This window comes from Erithacus rubecula, assembly GCF_903797595.1.
Source record: "Erithacus rubecula genome assembly, contig: SUPER_Z_unloc_4, whole genome shotgun sequence".
Lineage (NCBI taxonomy): Eukaryota > Metazoa > Chordata > Aves > Passeriformes > Muscicapidae > Erithacus > Erithacus rubecula.
In genome coordinates, this window is record NW_027635670.1 from 2,077,268 (window position 1) to 2,103,762 (window position 26,495).

Consider the following 26,495-nt stretch of genomic DNA (forward strand, 5'->3'; position numbering starts at 1 on the left):
TAATATGGAAATGCAAGTTTGATGCTCTAAAACAGCTGGTGAGCATCAGGCCTGTTGAATTCAGACCACAAACTCATTACAGCAGGAACTGCTCCTTTGTTTGTGGCTGGTGTCTTATTTCTTAATTGGCAGTGTTATTACAAAATGAGAGTAGAAGGAAAAGCTATGATTCTTGCTAATTCAAACCAGAACTAGAATGACATCAGTTTGTTAGTGTTGGAAGCTAAATTTTGACATGCATAAATGAGAGAAAACCAATTATAGTATGTCAAGCACTAGAGTCCAGTGGTGTTTGACTTCGCTATGGTCACACACTCTGTTCAACACACAATCCCCTGCTTTTAAAAATAGAATTAACCCTTCATGTTTCCCATGTAGATTTAATGCAGTTTCAGAATATCTTGATGAAAATAGAAGCAAAAAACACCAGTGTTGAAAAAAACACACTTCTGAAATGCTGGCACAGGCAGAATTGAATACTCAGCTTACCTCAACCTGTCTCATAGTGATGTATTTCCCTGGTTTTGTTTGTAATACTATCCAAATATTATTAACTAAATCTTTCCACTGACAGTTCTTGTGCAAAACAACAAACTGAATTTTGAATACAGAAAAACAGCATAGTAGAAGGCCAGAGAACAATAAAATTGATATTTATTAATTTCCACAATAGACATGAGGAGGAAAAAGTAAAAAGTGAAAGAAAACAGCATCAGACATTGCTTTCAAGAAACTGTATGTAATGACTCAATTGTGCTCCCCCTGAAGGAAGAAAAAGACCTTCACTTGACATTAATGGAAATAGGCAAAAGTTTTCAGTCACCTAGAGATGCTGCAAGCTGAAAAGATGTGGATCCTTGAACACTATGCTGGAGATAAAGAGAACATTACACTTTATTTTGTTCAATGTTATTTGGCCCCAGAAATAGAATGATAGTCTCAACAGCAGTATAAACCTAGAACATCCAAACACAGTATTAAAGGTATTTATTAATTCTTTTCTCTGGTTATGAAAAGTTATGAAAGGCATCTTACCTTAGCTCATCCCGCACATCACAATAGAGGGAAAAGATTTCTACTTTCAGAACAGAAACAAACCAGTACTTTAAAAAATTATTCAGTGTATGAATAGGCTATTTCCTTTGCCTCTGTGTGTATTTATTTATAAATATGCTTGAGATTCAAATTTTGTAATACACTGTAAAACTCCCCAGAACACTAGATTAAATACTCTTCTCCTTTTTCTTGCCACAGTATGTAGATTCCTGTTCAAATGTCAGTTCAGCTGTAGGTAAAACAGATGCTAGTTACCAGAGGAAAGCTTAAATCCATTTCTTGTTCATTTACACCCCTCTTTTCTCCATGACAGAAAGGTGCATGTAAGAGGCCATGGGTCAAATCCTAGTCTCATCCAATCAGACATAAAAGTCAGCAAACACCCATGAAATCAAGGCAGGAAGAATAACATGCAAAAGAAGCTAAGTCTTTTAAGCAAGAGCACTAATCTGTCTGCAAAACAGCCTTGCCCACTTTTTCCTTTTCATATAGTTCCTGCACAGCTGTGAGACTTATTTACCATTTCTGTCCCTGCTTGTCTTCAGGGCAAAGATTTGTTGGTACAAAGAACCTCTGCCCCCTCCACCTTCCCCAGCTGGGATTGTACTCCCAGCCACCCCACTGTATCCATCTGGTTCCTTGGCAAACTTCCCCTTAGGAGTGGTGGCCCAAGGACCAGCTTTTGATTTGCACTTGACAAGCTCATCTCTGTTAAAAGAATTTGTAGCATGTTCACAACTGAGGGCAACTTGCTTTTGAAGCCAATGACTGCATACACAGCTTCAGACATATCTTGGGTTTTCAAAGCCTTTAATGCTAATCCCAGAATAACTGTCAGCATTTGTAACGGTGATTTCTGACACGCCACTGGGGATTGTTTCATAATCAGAAAGAGGAGAAAAAGAACCACAAAAGTAAAAGTTCTGCCAGAAAAGTAGACCAAAGCAGACAGATGGTTCATGTTAACTGAAAGGGCATCCAGATTTGTGATTTTCTTTTTCCTTAACAGCAATATCAACAAACAAATCCAGAGAGTTCATAATACTTCTTTAATTAACCGTTCCAACACTTAGTATTCATTAGGGGACCATCAGCACCATCAGCTTCATCTCACATACAGACAGGCTAACTGGGGGTAGGTGGAGATCTCACCCTGTTCTGAAGACTTTTTAGTCACAAATTGTGCACAAAACCAAAAGGCAGAGGGAAAGCCCTGCCATAGAGTAAAAAGGAAACATCATGCTACTGATATATTTTGCCTGTCCTAGCACAGGGCATGCAGAATGCAGTGACCTCCCAGGACTGTATGTGGTGAGAGAAGCCACACACAGTGCAAGGTGTGTTTGTACTGCAAACATCTGTGTATTGAAACACCCAGACAGATCTGCCCCTGTTTCCCTTGCCCCACCTCAGAGCACACCAGCACAAGTCCATCTTGAGTGATAAACCACAGGAAAAAGTCCCACAGCAAAACAGTGATTACAATAAACTGTCTACTTACTCTCCAGTGGCAAAGAAAATTATGTCAAGAAAGCTCATCTATGTGTTTTTGTTTCTCCTATATTAGTCCATTTTGTAACTAGGTCCCCAAGAGGCTTTTTTCTTCTTGATGCTCAAGTTTCCACTCAAAACCTAAAATTTGTGGCCACTAGACTATTATCTTCAGGCTTGGGAGCCATCTGTCTTTCTTCTTGGGTGGCTTCCACATTCGTATACTATAATCAGGATCAATTATGTATTTATTTCTGACGAAGAACAGCCACTTCTCATGGTTTCCTCCACCTCTCCAGACAGTGATTGAGATAATTCTCAATTCCCCTTCAAACAGAAGAGGAATTCTTACAAAATAAGCAGGAAAATATTTAGTAGACAGAATTTATTGGAAATAGTTCTTCCATACAGCAGGTCACAACACAGGCAAAATTTTTCATTAGAACATTACTACTAGGTCATATGAAACCCTCTGAAAATGTTAGGGCAGCCTCTGTAAAAAATCTTACAAAACATCTGAAGGTGACACTGAGCATTAGACAAGAGAAGTATATACATGATGCAAAGAAGAAAGAAGGAGCAAAGCTTATCCTTTTTGTACATGAAATTTTGTCTGTGCAGTGAATAGAGAAGCAGAGGGAGAAGTTCCTCCTGCTGAGTTCCCTCAACAAAACCTGAATTATCAACATGCACAAAAAAACAGGTCCATGTTGAACAGCTCTTGGCTGAAAGAGCACCTTACCCTTGTAAATAATGGTCAACAAAACGGTCAACAAAAAAAAAAGGCAGCCAGGCTACATCATTCCTTTTCCTCCCACTCAGAAGCAGATCCCATCAGTTCTGCTATGCTGGACATATGCCCCTCAGGGTACAGAGCCAAAGTAACTGTGAGTGCCTTCCTGCAGCCCACACTGCTGCACTGCACCCCAGCCTGAGGAACAATGGGAAATGTGTCTCCTGGGCCAGCATCTCAACAGACCCAGCTGAGCCAGCATCCATGGCAGGCACCAGAAGAGAGACTCCAGACCCATGGTACCATCAGCACAGCTGTTCAGGATATCAGGTATCAGTGTTCTGGAGGTTTTATTTGTCATTATTGCCAGATGTCAAAGGAATTACTAACCTAGATGATAGTGGTATCTGAGATGCCTGCAGCAAGGTTATGGTGACCCATATAAAAGTCTCAGCTCACATTCCTGTGGTCTGGGGTTTCAGATGAGTCCTATTTGCAGATGATTCGTACATTAAGTAAGTGTCTATTTGTTTCTAATTGTACTTGAAGCTCCAGCTAACAGACCATAACTATGAGACTTTTAAAAGCATGACCCAGTAAACCATCAGTAAACCAGAACAATGCAAAGCCCTTTACAGCCATATCACACTTTAAACTGAAAAAATATATTTAAGGCTTGCAGCATTGTTCTAGTTTCCCCAGGAAATAAAAATCTATTCTTCAGTTGATTTAAAAAGAGGTAACTGAAGTAATAACCACTTTCCTTCAACACCTCTTGATTTTGGGGTAAGGAAATTAAGACACAAAAGAGGCAGGGATCTTTCACTATTGGTGTGATTTGGTCTGCACTTTTCATACTGTGTAACAGTAATGTGACTCAATAACTCTAACACATCCCTTTGAGAGAAAAGCTTTCATTTTGAAACTTTCTACAGTAAAAACTAACAGAAGGATGAGGATTTGGTGTCCCCAAAATTGACAGATTGCAAAAATTCAGTTTTACGTAGAAAATGTGTTTTGCTGCTAACTCACCTCCTTCATCTGCATGGGTGTTTTATGTGCCATTAGCATAAATATTTTATTTGCAGTTATTGATGAAATGTGAAACAGGAAAAGTCTGATGAAACACAACAGAATGGTGAGAATGGACACTGAGATGGTTTTGAGACCTTCCTTCTGTCTACATCATATCTGGAAGAGCTGTTCTTCCATGGGCTGTCAGCATAACCATTAATTGCTTTTTATAAAACAGTACCTTAAAGAGCAATAAACTGATATTCTGGCAAGAATATTCAGATGTGATTAAGCTCTACTTGAAAGAGAAATTAAACCTATGATGTAGCAATGATAGGAAATTTTCAACTACAGTACCTTTAGGAACTTCATTGACAATCTAGAGGAAGACTAAGAAAATTATATCCTAATCCTGTGCAATATTTTCTCAAAAGTAGCTTCTATCTTTTTGTCTCAACTTGATTTTTGACAAAGACATACAGAAGAAATGAACCTGTAAATAAAATTCACACTTCTAAAACCAAATACATCTGTGAAGAGAAGACTGAACTTTGTATCATTTTACAGTCTATCCCAAACCTCTGACTACTTCTTTGTTTGTTTTTGCTTACACTTTTTCACTGAAATCTGTCTAATTATGAATATATTTAGTAACTTAATTTCACCATTTAAATCCATAATTACATACAGAAGGAATACCTTACCCAGAAGATGTACAGTCATCAAGAGGCCTAATTAGATACTGAATGCAGATCCCAAGTGCTGTCCTAAATGATTTCAGCCAAGAATTTGTTACTTCTTTTTCAGACTTCATGTGTCTGAAAACTTTCTTTTGACAGCCTAATTATTATGTAACCCTCTACAAATTAGCTTCCACTCTTCTAAATCTTCTGTTAATAAAATTATCTTAAGAAAGTGCTCACATGCTTAACAGTTTGTGTATTTTTTTTCTGCTAAATAACCTGGTCTAAGTAGTATGTTTTATCACCTATCTGTTTCTTTATTTGTCTCTCCTTAGATCACCAGAGCTAAAACAATACTATCACTAAAAGAGCAATTCATTCCTTAGATGTGCTATTTTGCAGCTATGACACTTGTCAGCTGTGAATTGCTGAAATTAACACATAAGATTTTCAAAAGCACTTGCCATTATTTAGTACTGATCCTGTAGAAGCCTTAGGGTTTACCTTTGGATGGGTCAACCCTGGATGAGTGTATGGACTGGGAACAAGAGGCTGGAAAGCAGCATCACGGAAAAGACCTGAAATCCTGGCTGATGGCAAGGTGAGCCTGAGGCAGCAGTACCCTGGCACCAGGAGGGCCAAGAGTGTCCCGGGAGCATCAGGCACAGCATCAGAGCCGGGCAAGGGAGGGGATTGTCCTGCTCTGCTCTGAGCTGGGGCAGCCTCACCTCCAGTGCTGGGGCAGCTCTGGGGCCACAACACACCAAAGACACTGAGCTGTGAGAGTGTCCAAAGGAGCCATGAGGGGGTGAAGGGTTTGCAGGGGAAGCTGTGAGGAGTGGCTGAGGGCACTTGGTCTGTTCAACCTGGAGGAGACTGAGGGGAGACCTCAGTGCAGCCACAGCTTCTTGTGAGGGGACAGGAGGGGCAGGCACTGATCCCTGCTCTCTGGGGACAGGGACAGGATATGTGGGAATAGCTGAAGTTGTGCCAGGAGAAGTTTAGGTTGAACCTTAGGGAAAGGTTTTTTCACCCAGAGGGTGACTAGGTACTGGAACAGGCTCCCTAGGGAAGTGGTCACAGCACCGAGCCTGATGAGAGTTTGAAAATCATTTGGACAATGATCTCAGCCACTGGATGTGCCTCTTGGGGTACCCTGTGTAGAGCCAGGAGTGGGACTCAATGATCCTGATGGGCCCCTTTCAATTCAGCATATGCTGTGATTTAATGATTTACAGGAGAGCCATTGATTTTAAGGGAAAAAATAGAACCAGAACTAAAACCCTTCAGATATCAGCCTTTTGACCCAACTCATGTTGAAAGCAAATGGCTCAGTAAGAGTTAGGTAGGTAGTAACTTTGAGGTGTATCTGATTAGTTATGCTCTTTCTTCCTGCTACTCTATGTTGCTGCTGAGCAAAGATTATGTAAGACCTGGCTCTTATTAATCTTTTTGTAAGAACAAAAATATCAGCTGTCTCTCCTGGTGGGATTTGTCACTATTAATAGTCTTGTTACTAGGATACTCCCACAGGCTTAGGTTCTTATCTTGTACTTGACACACACAATAGGCATGATGCAGACTCACCTTTACACTTGTACTTCCTCTTTTTCTATACTGTTTGCAAAACAGACTTTAACCAGCTTAAACATAACAAAATTATCAGAGAAGCGGTATATAGCCCTGAAAATATAGTCTTCATCATGATATGAGCCTAATGCAAATGTAACAAAACAAGAGCCCTTTATAAAAGCAGGACAGGCTTATTACATAAGCTTCCAAAACAGCCTCTGCAAAACCCAAAATCTGAATCCAGATGTAGCTTTGCTTCTAGGTCCAACAAAATGTATGGGGTTTTTTTTCCTGTTTTCTTCTCTTCCGGGATCCACCTCCAAATTAATCCAGGAAAGGAAAACAGAAACATAAAACCCTTACCTGTGGGTAAGAGTTTATTTTCCAGGTATGCCTTAGCAAATACATGACTGATAACATTCCTTCGTTGCCTAAGATGGTAATTTCTTAAGAAACACCTAGAGGTATACATCAGTTCAATATTTCTCCATGTTGGCTTACCTATACTTACTTTTTCTACAACTTGATATTATAGAGCAATAGTTGCAAACTTTTTCTTAATGTTTTATTTGGACTCCATGAATTTATCAACATAAACTATTTACACAGCTTATTGTGACCTCTTGTTGATCTATGAAAATTAATGGATAGTACAAACACTATGGGTTTTCCTCATTCAAAAAAAATTCAGAAGCGGTATGCAAGTAAATAAAGATGAAGTAAAAGGTGTTCCATCTGCTACTGAGATTTTCTCCCCAGCAACAAATTATTTCAATAACTGGGCTAGATCTAAAACACAGAAATACCACAGAAATATGAAAGACATATACCATGCACAGAATTACTAAATATGATTACCACTGTGACTAATTCAACTATAAGAAATCCCAAACAAATTAATACTAATAAGATGATTTAAATGAAATGTTACTCTGAGTTTTTCTAGGTTCATATACAATGGAAGCAACTATTTAACACATGGAATATTTGGTGGTAAGAGGACAGACATTATCTTGAGGGAGGAACAATTAAAAATGTTCTACTTGAAATGTTACACTGTTTTGTGGAAACTTTAGCCATGCTTGGAAAAGCTCCAGTGATTTGACACAACCACATCTAGACCTCTCAAGGTTTCATATGAGTGCACTGCTATATGGTGACTTCTTACAGAAAGAACTGCAATGAAAACAAAAAAGATGAAAAGAACATTTGGAGTGCTTCCACATCTCCAGACATATATTAAAAAATTAGATTCTACCTTATTTTTGTTGGCAGACTAATTTATCTTCTTTGAGGTTTCAGTTACAAGGAAGGAAACTAAATAATGAATAGGAGAATAATTTTTTTTATATTAAAATCTCCCAATAAAACCTACAATTTGTAATTTAGAGTGGTCAGTGCTTGGGCCAGTGTCCCAAAATTAAACCTACAAATTGTAACTCACAGTGGGCAGTTTCAGGGATGGGGGCTATAGTGATTTTTAAAATAACTTCCAAAAAAAAATCCTGAGAAGATTGCATTTTCTGGGGACCAGATGAGAATTTTACTGTTTATCACCTTGACTCAACGCTCTCCATTTGGTTCTGACATGAGACAGTGGAAAAAAAAACAAAACCAAAATTATCTGCCTTTGGTAACACATCTGGTTTTATGATGTTCTATGGACTACAGTTGCAAAGAAAAAAAACCCCAACAAACCAAACACTGGAAAAATAAAAGAAGAAAACCCAAGACTACATAATTTCAGAAAAATGTGCCTTGAAAATTCTTTCCCAATAAGCCAAGAATTGTGGCTGCCTGGAGCTGGAGAAGCATTACAAGACACGTTCTTGCTGGCCTTTACAGCTGGACGGGGTAATGCATACACCAGACTTGGGTGTCCATTTAGATGATGGTTCATTTGGGAAACAGAGACAGATTTTGTATTTTCTACGGTTTTCTGAAGTTTTCTAATGATCAGGACATTCAAGTTTGACCACCTTTGAATTAACAAGATCATGAAATTTTGTCAACAGTCAAATAAGAACAACTGCTATGTCTGCAGATTCTCATTTAATAAGAACCATTTTATCTCTGTTGGCTTCAGTGAGATTACTTGTGAGGCATTTAAAGACACTGTCTCAATATGTCAGAATAGTTTTAAGACATAGCTGTCAATACTCAGAGTATTTAACATGGTGATCTAAATATAATGTAAATGTCAGAGGAATCTTAAACTGATTTGGTATTTAACTGTGGTATGGACTTACTCAACTCCTCACTTCAGCTCCTACACTTGAAATTCTGCAAATAAAAGACTGAAAATCAAAAAATGTGTACAGCTTCAAAGCTCATATGGGTCAGAGAACTGGGTGTAGCTAGAGGAAGAGTGGCTCTGAAATATTACTGAGGACAAATCCTTAATTAGAGTAAAACTCTTTGTTTCAGGTGGCACTAACACGTTGACCACCTCCAGAGTGAAGTGCTTTATCCAAGAGTATGCAACAGCCTGCATGTTTTCAACCCTGTCAGCCTCTTTTTAAGTACTGTATTTTAAGTGTATTTCCAGAGATGACTGAAAACTGCCTTCCAACATTCGCCTACAGAAAAATTACAAAACAGGAGGACAAAGAAGAAAAAAAAAACCCACACCTTTATTTGTAAAATGTAATATGAGGTACTAAGTCATCTCTGTCAAGAGCTGCACCTGATGGCTGACATGCAGTTGTAGAGCTTGGCTATCCTCAGCTATACTTGCAACGAAAGATCAAAGGACCTGAAAAGCAAAAAAGGAGTAAAATACAAACACAGGCCCTCCCTCTGCCAGCTACATTGTGTCCTCTAGCATCTGAGTTTTCACTTAAACAGCCTTTCCATATTCCACCTATGCTTTTCTAGGATAAATATCTGGGAGAATCAGTTTGGATGTCAACATCATTTTACTCTTTATTTCCAATCCTGGAAGACAGACTTGACATACTGACAATCAAGCGCAGAATAAAAAGCAATTCTGAAATATACTGTGTTGAAGTTTGTTCAATCTTCCCAAACTTCTTCCTCTGCTATGAATATATTACACCGTACAGATCTGCAATGTTCTTTACCTGAAATAATAAAAAGTAAAATCATGAATATTTTAAAGTGATCTGTATGACAGCCTGAGAAAACAGCTACAGAGTGTATAAGACATTTTGTCAGTTTCCTGAAAAGCAATCACTATTAGTTTGAGGTTCCAGACTTAACTGCATTCCATCTGCTATGAAGAAATCTTTCAATAGTAAGCAATTAATGAAAGAAAACTGATATGAATCAAACAGTTTTACAGGAATTTTTTAGAGGTTCACAGCATTTCCTACATTCAGGGAAGGTTGTTGCTGAAGAATTAATAGTACAACTCTGTCACAAAATATTGCTTCTCTTGCTTTCCACAGCCAAAAAATGGTATAAAAATCTGCAAAGCAAATTAAGCAGTACCGTCTTCAGCATGCATTATCTCATTTACTATTTAAATAGTTGTTTTCCAACAGTCCCTCCTCCCAGCTTCTCTATATATAGAGAAAGCTTTTTATTTGAAAGAATCAGATTACACTTTAATCATATTTGTGTCATATGATGCTATATGTATTTTCAGGCCATATGCATTCTCCTCCCCTTCAGGCCCCCTCCATCAGAACGGCTTTAGTTCAGGGATTAAAGGCCTGGATTGATCAGGGGAAAATCCTAAAAATTAAGTCCTTCAGACATCAGATTGAAGGGGTTGTTCCAGTTTATCATGCTACAAATTTTATTTTACAACTCTAGTTCTGAGTTCAGTTCTGTATCACATACAGAGATAAATGCTCATTATGGTACCAGAAATGACACAAAAATTCCTCATTCCATTAGTGTGGTCTTCTAGAGGTTTTACATATAATTTCCTTATATCACATAATTATAATAAGCTGAGAAAGATGAACTAGATAGGTGATGATTCAAGGAAGCAGAAGAAAACTCTTTCAGTTTCCACTGGAATGTTCCTAGACCATGCAGCAGTACCACATCAGCCCCTAAAATACATGACATTGCCCACCTCTTTGCCATTTGTTGCACTTTTATTTCCTTCTCACACTACAGTGGCTGCTGTGAGCTTACTGTTTCTGGGCCAGCCCTCCACAAGCACCTGTGGCTTTTCATCACACATTGTGCTTATCCCTTCTAATGACTCAGCACAATAATACACACTGAATTCCATTGCTACTTCAAGTGAATACCATCAAGGAATGGGGCAGATTCAGGTCCACTCGTTATGGGATTAATCAGTGTAAACTAAGTTTTCTCTTACAAACATAAAGTTCCTGGAGGACTTCAAATAACATCTTTATCACTGCTTCATCCTTCAGCAAGCAAGCAAAAAAGCAAAACTATTTGGTGCAGAGAAAGGTGCAGTATTTTTTTTTTAATACAGGACAAGGTCTAGGCAGTATGAAAACCACTGCACATTTTTATGTTGTTTTGGATTTAGGACTAGGATTCCAACTTTATTCCATCTTAAAAATCCACAGGCAGTACTCTAGACAGCATGAGTGTGTTTCAGCCGCAGCATTTTCTTGGCACAGCCACAGAGAGGGAATCCATCCATCCATCCATCCATCCATCCATCCATCCATCCATCCATCCATCCATCCATCCATCCATCCATCCATCCATCCATCCATCCATCCATCCATCCATCCATCCATCCATCCATCCATCCATCCATCCATCCATCCATCCATCCATCCATCCCGCAATCCCAGGCGGGTTTTCCAAACCCAAAGCACCAGGACAAGGTGTCACCGCGCCCCCTGCTGTCCCCGGCCAGGCTCTGGGACCCACTCGGGTCCCGATCCTCTAAGATGTCCCTGCCTTCCTTTCTAATCATTTTCCTGCAGCTACAGCCGAACTAGAATATTAAAACAAAATACGTGAAGTGCTAGTGCTTTTTATAATAAAAGCCTCTTGATTTTAATCCCTTTTTTTTCTTCAGACTGCATTAAAATGTCGTTGCTACCTTCGCCATCACACGGAAGCCTGGAGTGACTGCTGCTCAAAGTAAGCAGTGAGGAGTTAGTCCAAAACCACAACCTCACAACACGGTTAAGCCCCAGTCCTAAGAGGTCTGAAAAATGAGGTTAAGTTCTACTATGCAGGAAATTAACTACAGATCAGAAATCCATGTGCTATCTCTGTTTGTTCTGCATTTGAGAAACTTCTAATCTCTCCTTTCTGCAGTGAGTGTCAACTCCTTTTTTTATGAGTCAGATACTTAAATCTGAAATGGGGCTTTGTCAGCCCCACATGAGATATGAAGTCAAAACAACGGCGACATCATCTCAACTAATGATGGAGCAAAATAAAACGGCTCCCCCATTACACTTTACCACCACTCACATATTCTTAGCACATTTTCCAAGCATTCAGGAACAGGAAGGTGTTTAATTAAAAGTTTCGCCATGGAGAATCACTGTACAAATGGAATAAAGTGACAGTAAGTATGTCAGAACAGTAAGTCTAAGTAAGAACAACATAATTCCATAATTTTTTGGTTTAAACACTTGTCTTCTATAAAGAATGACAATGTTGCTAAGGAGTGGTTTTAAGTATTCTTCCGTATTGTAAGCAGACATTTGCAGCATTGTTTTTTAATGTGTGGAAAGCTTTCCACATTAAGTAACAGTGGCTGTGTTTTAAATTTGTTACACAGGTCCAGCGCAACACAGAATCTGTCACTTTGGAAGCCTCTCACACCTACTGCAGGTTTACTAATATCCTTCATATTTCCCATATTACTAATCTGTGTGACAGCTTTAACACTCAGATATAAACAACCCAAATAAACAAACCCAAACACAGTAAGGTATATTACTTCAAAATAAAAGATTGATTAGGACATATTCTCACAAGTACACGTATTTAATTTGCATGCGAGTATTATTGGAACTGGGTTTGTGAAGACAAGCTGGAGGAGGGGTTAGGAAGTCCCACACATACCTGATGTAGAAGTGTAGTCTCTTCTTGATTCTATTCTAAAAATGCTTTTCAATCTTAGTTTTTCACAGAAAACACTTCAATTCTTCTACAATTCAGAAACTGTAGAAGCTTGACACTTTTGAATTACTGTATTTCAGATATGTGAATGGTTCTAAAAATAAGAACATCATTACATATCTTGCCTTTGTAGTTCACTGAATAAAATGACAGCTAGTTTATCCAAAGTTTTCTAGCAAAAAATGTAAAATGCGTAGGTGATAAAGAATCAAAGTATGTTTTACTTTAGACTTAGGCTGCTGAACTGGTTTAGTTTCATTATTTATAAGATGTCTAATAGAACAGTAGCAGCTTTCACTTGATACCTTAATTCACTGACCTTAAGAGATCCACCAAGTAACTCAGAAGAAAAAAACCCCAGAGATAGTCTCAGGGTGTTGTTGTCTTGGAAACTGCAGCCTATCTGACTACAGTCCTTGGAGAAAGATGTCTATAAGAATACTTTTGTTTAGCGTAACTGCATTGTATTTATCTCCAGTTGAAGCAGAGCTGTACAGTTAGCCAGCATGGAATGATACAGACCTCTTCTTCATTTTGCCTTTGTGACATTCCTATGACCCACCAGATCTGACCCAGAAAATACACAACTATGCCTGCTAGACTTGATTTGATTCACTAAGTGAATACATCTTTAGTCTGTTACACAAAGAGGAAAAGCTATCTACTTTAACTGAAGTGAATTTGAATTTAACTTCTCAATGGAAAATGCACATTTAAATGTTATGTTTGCCAAAAAAACTAAACCTAAAGGGTACGAAGATGCATGTTTCATTAGTTAAAGCTAAAAGACCTCACAGATGTGTGCACTTCAATTTCTGAGCTATAATAAACAAGGTGGCACAGTTACTTCCTTGTATCAAATAAATTCAAAGGAACTTAATTTTATCGTAGTCTTTTGAGATCAGCCTCTTCGTGCCAAGGCATGGCAAGGAGAAAGGTCACAAAAAGTACAAGTCACATTTTTGCAAAGCCAGAGTGAGACATTCTCCAGTTTCAGAATAAAGGCTAAATACCTGTATTATCTTTAGGACTATTTTCCAACGCTCTCTGCTGCCACCTTTAATTCACATGTTTACAATTGTATCTCATTACATTTGAGAGATGGCAAGTAAGATCTATACCACCCCTTCAAACCAAAAAAACCCAAACCAACCCAAAACATTCCAACACACAGTGTTTTGTGCACTAAAGAATAAGAAAAGGTCAAAATTGTTTCCTGATCACTACACTAATACTAAACTAAATAGCAACAAAACTAGCTGAGATATATGCAGCTGTAGCACATTTCCAGAACTATCATAACTCTTCTTTACCTACATTAATGCGCACATAGTAGAGTTCCCTCCTAGCAGCCCTTTAAACCTTCTCCAGATCAACAACTGTCCTCTCCTATTAACCACCTCCAAGATATTTTATCTTCATAAGATATATTCAGAATGTGAGTCATCAACAACTCCACAAAAATATCACTGAAAGACAAAAACTGCATGAACAACTGCAGATACTGAAACCACAAACATATTCTGGGATTCCCCCTATTTGCTTCCCAGACTTCAAAATAAAGATGAAACTTCAACCTATGGCTCCTTATATATTTTCCCATCATCTTAACTAAAAATGGGATTTCATCACTTACAGAATGGAGGAACAAGCAAGTGCCTGATTCTCTTTTGCAATCCATGTTAATATGTACATAATGTGATAGAGCATGTTAAGCTACAGGTACCAGGACTGAGTGTTGCAGGATCTGAAGGCTTCAGAGTTGTTATTCTCAGTTTCTTTCTGCTGATTCTGTTTTTCCATTATCTAGCTTGACTAAACTGAGACTTGCATGCATTACCTTTAAACAAAATTGTTCCCTTTTATCAAGTCAATATATTTTTTAAAGTTTCAATCTCATCCCAGGAAGAGGGACAGAGGGAGGAAATGAGGGCTTAAAAACATCTGTTACTCCTTTTTATTGCAGGACTGCTGTGAAGAAAAATTAGTTAGAATACATAAATATACACCAAAAGGAAATTAGGCAGTCACAAAGTTTCATTCTCTGCCATTCTTATTGTAAATCAAAAACAATGCTATTATATATAAAATCAGTTTTCTTACACTATAAGGAAAAACTCTTGAGACTGAACTTTGTCCTACACTGGAAAATGAGAAAGCATTCTCAAAAGTAATCTAAGGCTGCATTTAGCAGCAAGCACAAGCACTGAAGATATTCTGAACACAACACAAAATATGGTCATTTACAAAAACAATCATCCCACATTCTGCTATTATAGGAAGGAAAATGAAAGTCTTATTTATTACTTCTCTGAATCACTCTGATGACTGTAAGCAAAATCATGCTGAAATTACATTTACATAGGGAAAGAGTTTCAACATGGGTCTCCTGATACGGAAATTTTAAAGAAATCTCAACATTGTCTCAGCTAACATTGGACAGTGTACATCTAGCATTAAAACCAGCTAATTTTCCTTTCAGAGAGATTTGATAAAATTAAAATAAACTACTTTTTAAGAGGGAGAAAAAAAGGAAAAATTAGGTAATTGATTACGCATGATTTACTGATTTGGTTGAATATGACCAACAATTGCTGCTTAAAACCCATCTCACTCTTCAGGCTGTGTAGGTGTACTCAAATTATTTGATACTATAAATATAAAAGTACTGCTGGAACTTTTCCCAGTCACATGCAGCTCCTATTGAAAATGAATATAGAGTTTGATTTTAAGAAAAATTTGGCATTAATTAACATGTCAGGAACATGTTCATAATATTAAAAATTTATTCCTTAAAAAAGTAGAACTTTTTACTAATTTGACGTATTTTTTATTCAAGAGAATGAGGACTTCAGTGTGTGTAAGATTATTTCATCTTGGCACCTCAGCTGCATTTTTTTCTAAATAAAGAAGTGAAGAACTTTGAGAAACAGATAAACTTATATCCACTAATGTCATTCATTGTACCCAAAGTGTAAAGCATACAGAGTGTTTCCCAGAAATGTTTCATTAAAAAAAAAACCAATAACAAACAACAAAAAAACCCCAAAGCACGGTATTTTACAGTGAGGTTTGCTTCCACTCCTTTTGTCTTTCATCCATTGGAGAACCATGTTTGCAAGGTCTGTCAACAATGCTCTTTCCACAAGCTCACTGGTGCTTATTGATCACATAAAGAAAAAAGACACAATCCACGCCCTACAGTGGTAAGCAACCTGCATTATAAAATAAAATTTATTGCAGTAAAGCCGTTATATTAGAATACAAAATTTTGATGCAGTAACAACATATAATGAATTTTTCACCTGAACCTTGGATCTTCCCTGGAGCAAAGTCAGAAGGTGAGGGTGTGTGAACACTGCTGCAGCAGAGTGGCAGGACAAGTACCCAGAGGAGTCAGCTCTCCCTGTACTGGTAAGGCCAGACCTCACATTCTGCACCCAGTCTGGCCCCTCAGTTCAGGAATTGCATTGAGGGACTGGAGTGTGTCCAGAGAAGGGCAACGGAGCAGGGAAGGGTGTGGAGCACAATTTCTGTGAGTAGCAACTGAGAGAGCTGGGTGTTTAGGCTGGAGAAAAGGAGGGTGAAGGGGACACTTCATCACTATCTACAACTGCCCAGAAGGAGGGTAAGGCTTGGTCTCCTCCCCAGCAACAGGATGAGAAGAAATGGCCTTAAAGCTGCACACCCAGAGAGGGTCAGGTTGGATACCAGGAAGAATTTCTCCACTAGAGTAATGCTGAGACATGGGAAGGGGCTGCCCAGGGAGGTGATGGAGTCACCATTCCCAGGGAACTCAAAAAATGACTCCTCCAGGACATGGCTCTTAGTGCTATGGTTTGTTTGACACGGTGGTGTTCAGTCAGAGGTTGGACTCAGTGATCTTGAACACCTTTTCTAACCACACTGATGTCCTAACTCTGAGTCAATATAATACTGAAATCAATTGCATTAAACTCAATTGGACTTGTCTATAAAGCTCTAACAAACTAAAATGGTGGGGGGCCCAGAAACAGCCAAGATTATTACATGTTTTGCAAATGTGGCCATGAAGAAACTAATGATAACATTTCACACCTGGTGAATTGGATCTAAATGTAAGACTTTAATATTTTAGGCATTTATTGAGGCGAGTTTAATGCACTTGGAGTTTGTTATGTCACTTTAGACAGTTAGAAGGACATATTATTTAGGGGCATGAGAAAAGAAGTCCTCAAGGAAATTGTTTCCAATACCTTTGAGACTGCCCCAGATGACACAGGAATGGATTACTCAGGGAAACTTCTTCTTTGTGTGTAACAGAGAGATAATTCTTGGCTATTTAATTGCAGGGTATTTTCTACAGTTTATGTGAAATCTAACAAAATAATATTTTCTGAAATAAATTATTATCATTTACCCAAAATTATGGCAAATAAGCATTTTTGGCTGACAATTCAACAATCACTCCCAGAAGCTACTATAAAGTATCATGTGCAATATTAATACCAATGCCCACCTTACAAGTCATAACAATGTATATAGTTGCTAAGATGTACAACTTAAGATACCTTTTATTACGACATTTAAATAAGAATAACAATTTAATATTCAGACCACTTCAAAAGATATGCATGAAGTCATATACAGTATATTGTCAGTTGATTGTATAATTCTAAAGAACTACTTTTGCAACTTTTAAGGACATTATTAATTTTGTATCAATTTTCAGTACTTTAAGAGCTTTGCATTGTTATGATTGATTTCCATTTGTACCCAATACTAAAACTAACAAACACCAAAACCCCAACCCATCACAAGCACAAAAACTAGACTTTTAATCCACAGAGTATTTTTGTCATGATTAATGACATCTTAAAGATGCTTCATTTAGATCTAATCCACCAAAATCTCCTAACAGAATTACAACAAAAAAACCCAACCTGAACCAACCTCATAGCTAGAACTATTTCAGTCACTGCATTCGCAGACTGAGCTTCAATTTGCTGCTTTTCACAAATATGACTCAAACCTGTACACAAACAAATTGCACAGGACAAAGTGAGACGGCAGTGATCCAGGAAAGGTGTACAGTCTATTACATAAAACTGACTTAGTCCTTTTCAGCAAGGCAAATAAGCATAAATTAAAAATTTGGGGTTACGCTGAACACAGCAATCTAAGCTACTTAATAATAATAATAGCTAAAAATATCTCCCAATACTTACTAAGTGTTGCAAGACCTATCCCCATATTTGTATTGTTGCTTATTTGACATCCAGAATGTATCTGTTTGCTTCAATAATTCTAGACACCATACATCATAAAAAGTGTGTGTGTGTATGTGTGTGTATTAAAAATAAATACATTCCACAAAGTGAATGAAAACCTGCAACAGACATGTAACACAATTACCTGAAGCCAGCATTATTTAGTCTAAATTTTGCAACTTAATATACGAGCTATTAAGAAGTCCCCACAAAATATCCCATATGCTATTTTTTTTAAGTTTTATTTTTAAACATATATGGAAGGATCTACTAGGCCTCTTGAGGGAGAGGTAATGATGAAGCAGATGAGGATGACATTGCAAGTTTTCAAATTAGACACAAAACAACAAAACACGATTAATGCTTTGTAAACGCATTAATTTCTACTGACAAGCAAATACGATGTAGAATGACAACGGCGCCCTCGCACTCCGCCGCGGAGATAAGAGAAGCTATCTATACACAGGAGGCTTGTCCGCCGAAGCACGGCGGCCTGGAGAGGCTCCTGACGGGACACAGAGCGATCCCAGCCCATGGAGCACCGAACCCAATCCCTGCTGACAGCACACACACACAGCGATCCCAGCCCATGGAGCACCGGGTCCGCTCCCTGCTGACAGCACACACACACACACACACACACACACACACACACACACACACACACACACACACACACACACACACACACAGAGCGATCCCAGATCATGGAGCACCGAACCCAATCCCTGCTGACAGCACACACACACACACACACACAGAGCGATCCCAGCCCATGGAGCACCGAACCCAATCCCTGCTGACAGCACACACCACACACACACAGAGAGATCCCAGCCCATGGAGCACCGAACCCAATCCCTGCTGACAGCACACACACACACACACACACACACACAGAGCGATCCCAGCCCATGGAGCACCGAACCCAATCCCTGCTGACAGCACACACACACACACACACACACACACAGCGATCCCAGCCCATGGAGCACCGAACCCAATCCCTGCTGACAGCACACACACACACACACACAGAGCGATCCCAGCCCATGGAGCACCGGGCCCGCTCCCTGCTGACAGCACACACACACACACACACACACACACACATCCCAGCCCATGGAGCACCGAACCCAATCCCTGCTGACAGCACACACACACACACACACAGTGATCCCAGATCATGGAGCATCGAATCCAATCCCTGCTGACAGCACACACACACACACACACACACACACACACACACAGAGCGATCCCAGCCCGGGGCGCACCGGGCCCGCTCCGCCCGCCCGCCGGCCGCGCCCCGGCGCCGCCCCGTGCCCGCCGCCCCGCGCTGCCCCGGAAGCGCTCCCGCCGCCGCCCGCGGGAACATGGCCGAGTCGCCGGAGGAGGTGGCGGTGCTGGTGCAGCGGGTCGTGAAGGACATCCGCAACGCCTTCCAGCGGAACCCACACATGTGAGTGCGGCCGGGGCCCGGCGGCGCGGACGGAGCGCTGCCCGCCCTCCGGCCCGTGCGCTCTCCGCGGCCGCCGGCGGGCGGGGTGCGGGTCCCGGCGGGGCCGGGGCCGAGGCCGGGCCCAAGGTCACGCCGTGAGCGGCCGAAGGGACCAGCCGGGTCTCCTCCGAGCGGGGAGGCCGGCTCCGGGCGGCTGGGCGGCACCTGTGCCTCCTTGGGGCAGGGCGCCGTGTCCCTGTCCTCGGTGCTCTCCTGCCGCCGCCGCTTCTCCGGCACTCGCTCCGGGAGCCTGAGCCGCTGGACGCCGACCAGCGCTGGACACGGCGGCCGCCCCGCCGGTGAAACGTACCGAGCCCTGGAAAACAGCGAGGGCTCCGTACTCAGCGAGCGATGAGTGTATTTTGAGAGAGAAGCTGCAGAGTGGCCTCTCTCCGAGCCCGATGTTCGGCAGTGTCGGGACGGGGCTGAGCCTTGCCAGCGCTGCCGAGCCCCGCGGGGTCGTGTCTGCCTGGAGCAGAGCTCTGGCGCTGTAGGGAACAAAGCTCAGGATTGAGGCCCACTGGCTTGCACCTTTGCAAAAACAGAGCGGTGTGGTGAATGGCACCTTCAAATCCGTATCCCTTCGTAGAAGGGCCAGTGCTTTCCATTGTGTATTGTTTTGAGGAAGACAGAATGACTATGAAAGTGCAAACCACAGTGACTGCTATCTTGTGACAATTGGATTTATCCAGCAGTATGGGGGAAGATGGTCTGTTTTATTCTTCAGTGTTGTTGACTAGCCTTGATATCTTGTTTTAAGTGCCTCCCATACTTCTGTTTCCCAGAATATATTTCCCCAGCCTTTAAGAGACAAAACTAGGGAAGTATCTTTCAACCTATATGCAAGCTCCATGTTGGCTATGGCAAATGAGGTAGCACATAATGAGTGATAACTTCCTAATTTAAGTGAGGTGTATTTGTGTCATCTGGAAACTCTCTAATCTCTGAGGTGGTGGCCTATTAATCTGTTCCAGAAAGCTAAACAATTACATAGGAAAATTTTATGGCACCTAATTTACCCCTTTGCTTAACAAGAGAAAATTAGAGTAAATACCCTCATGTTTCTTTAAATGTAGTAAGCAATTTGGGTGGGCGGCCAGGTTTTAAAATGCAGCATATGGATGCTGGTTAAAAAAAGGCTGCGTTTTGCCTTGAAGCTTCTTTTTTAGAATGTGAAGCATAATGTGCTGCAAGCGGCCAATATTTATGAATGAAAGTTCTGATTTTTTCATAGTTCCCACTCCCCTGCCAGAATTCTTTATTGGTAGCAAACTTTGAGATGGTGCTTTTGAAGAATTTGCTGCTCTTGCAATTTTCTTTCATAGATGCAATCTCAGAGATGAAAGCAGGCTGTGAGAGTTGTGTGTGCTGAGACTGATGCACTGTGAGGTGCTTCAAGTGAAAAAGCACAAGTGCTGCTAATTTATCCCTCCAAGTAGGAAGAGTGACAATCTTGCCTGCTAGAATTCTGAAGTGGCTGAAATGGGATTCTGCAGGCCAGTGCAGGCTGTGGGCTCTTGGCTGTGCTGCCTCTGTGCCTCGGGAGCACCAGGCTGTAGCTGTGCTGGCCATGTCTTTTCTTGTGTCTGCATCTTGTGGTATCCTGAATTCAACGTGTTACTGATCCAGGTTTGAATTATTTTACATTGTAGCTGCCTAGCTTCACTGAAAATAAGGAATCTGCTCTATGCATGATGTTCCTATTCACTTACCATACTTTTGTCCCCAGCTTACCTCTTTTTCAGCATTTACTGACCCTTGTCAAGGGTGGCTTGTACACCTACCCACTTAGCATCTGTCAGAATGAGTGTTCTGTTTTGGTAGGTTCATAATTTCATACATTTTAAAGTGGGATCAGCACTAAAGAGTGTGTGAAAATAAAGTTTTAGACTAAATATAACATAGGATTGATGTTTCTCTATTTTTCGCTTTAAATGAAATATACAGCAATACTGTATTTTTTTTTAAGATGAGCTTCTAACTCAGTATACAACTCAAAATTCTTTTTTCCTTTTCTGTTTAATAGTTCCATTTATTTTCAGTTGAATAACTGTGTCAGCATAATAGTTTTCAATTTTGTAAAGCTTCTTTTAAATTTACGGGGAATTATTCTTACCCAATCTTCCAAGCATTGGTCTTGATAAAGTCACAAACGTGAGCTATGCCACTGGAGCTGAATAGATCACCAACAGTGAGCAGATCAGTGTATATTTTCTCTTTGAACTTTGCTGTTCCTTTGCATGTGAAGTGAAGCAGAAGCAGATGAGCTTGTCAGAAAAATCCATGAATTTGTTTGGCATAACTGGCAAGATGAACTCTTGAACTAGATGATAGCCCAGGATTTGTGTAGAAAATCTGAGGGTACTACTTACATTCTGCCAAGAGAGGCTAGGTTATTTTAAAGATTATTTTCTAGAAGAGAGGTCAGAGAAGGTCCCTCTACATGGAGTACCTAAAGCTGAAGACCCATAATGTAAGTGTCACACCAAATGCTTTCTTCCCCAGCTGTCCTATGGTTTTGTAACAGAGGGAACTTTTTTGTATTATCACGGCTTTAGAGATTTAAAGCAAGTTGGCTAGGGTTTATTGAACAGCTGGATCAACAGACTCTTGAAGCAGGTCCTGCATTGGCTTGTCAGTACTGTTCTGTCATTTTGCATCTTCTCTGGTCTCAGCTCCAGTTGAAGAAGCTGTAATGGTGGAAGATTTCATGATAACTCACCTAAAACCTTCCACTACTTTTTGACTTTCCAGAATATGAACTGATATGGTGTCCTGTAAGTATAGAAATAATCGGTGAAATTTTTTGGAATGTGACTGTGGTGCCTGCTTTCAGGAAAGTAAATATAAAAGGCTAAATAACTTCTAAACTTCAGGAGACAATATCAGGAAATTGGTATATATTGGGAGAGAAGTCAAACCTTACTTTAGGCCAGTGATACAAATACCAATGAAAAGCAGCCCTCACTTGGTGTCTCTTTCAGTATTCTGAGCACCTTGCACCTGTCCCTTGACCATTCTGCAGTGAGTTTGGGCAGTCTTGTCATATAAACAGGCACTGTGTCCAGGGATATTTTGCATGGTCAGTCATTCAATTTCACAAGCAGAAATTCAGCAGTGTCTGCATGTGAGTCGTGCTGCACAGGCTTGCTTTGGGTGCATGATGAAGCAGCATTCTTGAGTAGTGTCTCCTGGTAGGCTTGTTCTGTTGCTTGGTCCTTTGGCAGATCTGAGGGACCTTCAGAAGGACAAATACATGGTGCCCTGAATAAATTGTTTTGTGAGATAGTCACCCCACCTCACATAAATCTGCATCCCTGATACTTGGCATTGTGAATTCTGTTGATTCTCAGGAACTGAATGCAGCATGATTCTGAACCACATGAATCAACAAAAATGGTGCCAAAGTGTTGGAGAAAAGATGGTTACCAGATGACAAATCCTGGTTTGCATCTTTGCAAAAACTGAGATACCAGCTAAAGCATTTTTGTGTTGAACTATGTCTCAGTGCATTTCAGTATGCTGTGGTTCTTGTCCTCTGGTGATTTGGGCTACGCCTACGAGAGTGCATTCTGAAGTGTTTCAGGCTGACTTGTCAGCTTTGTGCAAACTGTGCCTGTCTGTCATTTTGGCGTGTTCAAAGCAGTATTGTGAGACTTAGCTCACCCAAGTCAGACTTCTTGCATTTGGTAGTAAGTAAAGGTGTGGATGTTTATTTTGTGCGTTTTTTCTCTCCTTGCTGTTTACCTTTGGTATACTGTTTGTAAGTTACAGCTGAGAAGTTCTTGTGGTAGTCCACAGAGTTGATTAGCCAAGCAGTGTCTGCATCTTTGTTGCTTTTGGAGACTTTCATGTCCCCTATGCAAGGCCAGACTAAGTTTGGCCAGGGACTGGTTTTAGCCTTTGGAAAAGAAAGACCCAGCAATATGTACAGACTTCAGGCTATGAAGATACTGTATTTGAAGAAGCTGATTGGAATGTCATTCTAGGTTTAATCTTGCTTCTTCAAGCTTGTGTTATGTGGAGCAGCACAGATAAGGGTCTTGGTTTGATACCTATTTCTTGCTTTTAGTGGGGTGGGGGATTGCTTTTTTCTTCTCTGTTCTCAGCTGACCAGGGAAGCTAAAGGGACTCAATTGTGTTCATCTTACCTGTGTTTTCTGTGGCTTATGATATATGTTGTGATATATGGAAGAGCAGATATATTTTCTGAATGAGCCCATGTGTTTTTGAACAAGCACACTGTGCTACTTTTGATTACCTCAGTAATAGTCCAGTGAGGACACAGAACTAAATCAGCATGCTCAGTGTACCCAGTAATAAATTTTATATGAGATAATTGAGTTCCGGTTGAGGAGCTAATACTTGAGTGTATGTGAAAATCTCGTATTAAGTAGACTTAAGATGGAGAATTTGTTTTCTGAGATCACATAAATCTTTTTTTGTCCTGCATGAGATCTGAGGATTTCCCTCTTTAGCAGCAATTTTTTTCCATTGAATGGGAGCTGGTGGAGGAATGCTGCATAATGGAAAGTACAAAATAATGTTGCTTTCTGTCCAAACAAGTGTAAATCCTTGATGGACTGTGTTTAATTTTAAGAAACTGCTGAAGCTGCTCTTCAGCGTGCTAGAAAGGCCTGATGAAAAAGGAAATTAAGGTGCAACCCATTGAAACCCATAAACAACTGAGTCTCTTCTGCTTTGTTTGCTGGTCCAAGTGCATGTGTTTGACACTGTTGTTTTAAAGGCTTAAGTTTCTCATACAGAGTTATCATCTCATTAAACTGGCCTCTGTGTCTCAAATCTTCCTCCTGTTGGTCATGCTGCCTTGCACAGGACAATGAAAAATGGGACATGTGGAAGTGAGTGTATTCTTCTGTGTGATCTTTAGTTTCAAAGTACCTGGACACGCTGCTGCAGGGCACACCTGGGTGGCTTTTTGGTCAGTCAGGTGCTTGTACTAGTTAGCACATTCTGTTTCTCTTGCTAGAGCAGTTGTTACAGCTCTGTCAGATATTTGTTACAAGAGATGGGATGCTTGTGTTGATTCAGCAGAGTTAAACTGCTTGGATGATAGTCTAAATACAGAAAAAATGGGACCTTCATGATTTATGATCTTTGTGAAAATTAAACAGAACTTTTCAGCTTACAGATTTCAGCAAAGATGAGGAAAAAGGATGATGGAAAAAGATGATGGAATGTTTGGTTGGGAAGCATTGCCAGCATGCTCTATTGAAAAAAATAATTGTAACCTGCTGGGAAGGAACTTAATTATATTTTTTTTTTCTGTTTTTAAGAGATGAAATTGGATTAATACCCTGTCCTGAAGCCAGGTATAACCGAAGCCCTATTGTCCTAGTGGAAAACAAGCTTGGTGTGGAGAGCTGGTGTGTGAAGTTTCTTTTGCCATATGTCCACAATAAACTTCTCCTCTACAGACAGAGAAAACAGTGGCTGAACAAGGATGGTAAGTTTTGAGGTGGACAAGACCATATTATGTGGTTTTTAGTTCACATTTTTTATTTATCATAAAATCATTTCGTTTGGAAAAGAGCTTTAAAATCAGAGACTAGCCATAAACCTGACTCTGCCAAGTCCAGCACTAAACCACATTCCTAACTGCTGTGTTTACATGTTTTCCAAAATACCTCTGGGGGTGGTGACTCTACCACTTCCTGGGCAGCCTGTTTCGATTTTGACAACACTTTCAGTGAGGAAATTTTTCCTCATATCCCACCTAAACCTCTCCTGGTGCAGCCTGGGACCATTTTCTCTCATCCTATTGTTTGTTACCTGTGAAAGGAGATTGACACTCACCTGGGTACAATCTCCTTTGCTGTCATTTTGGAGAACAGTAAGGTTCCCCCAAGCCCCCTTTCCTCTGGGCTAAACACTTCTGGCTACCTCAGCTCCTCTTTATAACACTTGTGCTCCAGTTGCCCTTTTCTGGGCTCACTCCAGCACCTGGATGTCTCTGTGAGTGTATGGAGATTGTCACTAATGTGATCCTGCTGGCCATACTGTTGTGATCCAAGCCAGGATGCTTCTGGCCTTCTTGACAACCTGGGGACACTGCTGGCTCATGTTCAGCTGCTTCTGGCCAGCACCCTGGGTCCTTTTCCAACAAACGTCTTTTCCCCAAGCCTGTGGTGTGGCATCCAGGGACTGGATCCATCAGAACCTCGTACAAGTGGCCTCAGTTCATTGATCCAACTTGTCCAGATCCCCCTGCAGAGCCTTCCTACACTCCAGCAGATCACTCCCACCACAATGGTGTAATCTCCAAACTTACTGAGGGTGCACTCAATGCACTTGTCTGGATCATTTACCCTTCCTAATGCCAGTTTGACCTGTTCTAGAAGAAATGAGGATTACTGAGGAGAGCAGGCTTTGGATTGTGCATCTTAAATAAGTTGAAGGTCATTTGAAAATAAAATTTCTTTCTCTCTTGCCCAAACTGGAAAGGTTAGAGACAGCTTACTTCAGTAAGTTATTTGAGGAAGTGATGTTAGTTGATACAGAAGGAATTTTCTCCTGTTTTCCTGAGTCAAAAGGAAAGTGTGGTGATGTATATATGTCCTGTAAGAAATTAGTGCAGTGTGTTTCTGATGTAGAAATTAGACCCTACAGCTTGGTAAAGTTTTATTTCATATCTCATGTCTGTTTTGGTTTGGTTTTTAGCTTAACTTGCATGAAAAATTATTTTATATGTGTTCTTTAAAAATAATTCAAAATAAAAAATTATGAACAGGTGTGACATACAAAGTATTTGACTCCTTATAAGGTGTCCTGTTCAGAGTAAGAATGAAAAAGAATAGCTAGTTTATGAAACAAACTTTTTGTTTATTGTTGCAGTATCTTTTAAACAGCAGTTGGAATAAAGAATATTCTTTTGCTGGTCTTCTCAGTGTCTTATTTCTGTATTGGTTTTTTTTTTTGTTTTTTTTTTTTTTTTTTCCCTTTTAGAGACTTCTTTTTAGCATCTTTTACTATGGTATTCTGCTTTGCTAGTTTTCTCATCCCTCAGAAAGAGGGATATCTCTTCTGTTGAAGAGCACCCTGTGGCCACTCACAGAGTTCAGATCTTTAGTATCTCACTAGCACCTGGGTTTCAGTTTTGGACTGTTACCATGTTTTAATTTTTTTCTCTT

General features: G+C 40.1%; 2 protein-coding genes across 3 annotated transcripts in view; one reads left to right on the forward strand and one right to left on the reverse strand.

Annotated features, from left to right (window-relative positions):
- Positions 1-6,706: 6,706 nt before the first annotated feature.
- ATG12 (autophagy related 12) overlaps positions 6,707-26,495 on the reverse strand; it is a 307,791-nt gene continuing 288,002 nt past the window's right edge. Inside the window, exon 4 of the mRNA XM_079331539.1 lies at positions 6,707-6,763. Within this exon, the coding sequence (XP_079187665.1) occupies positions 6,722-6,763 (42 nt within the window). The 3' untranslated portion in view covers positions 6,707-6,721. The remainder of the gene's footprint in view (positions 6,764-26,495) is intronic.
- PTAR1 (protein prenyltransferase alpha subunit repeat containing 1) overlaps positions 19,177-26,495 on the forward strand; it is a 28,909-nt gene continuing 21,590 nt past the window's right edge. For both annotated transcript variants that reach the window (XM_079331483.1, XM_079331484.1), the window contains exons 1-2: positions 19,177-19,305; positions 24,642-24,811. In XM_079331483.1, the coding sequence (XP_079187609.1) occupies positions 19,220-19,305; positions 24,642-24,811 (256 nt within the window). In that variant the 5' untranslated portion in view covers positions 19,177-19,219. The remainder of the gene's footprint in view (positions 19,306-24,641; positions 24,812-26,495) is intronic.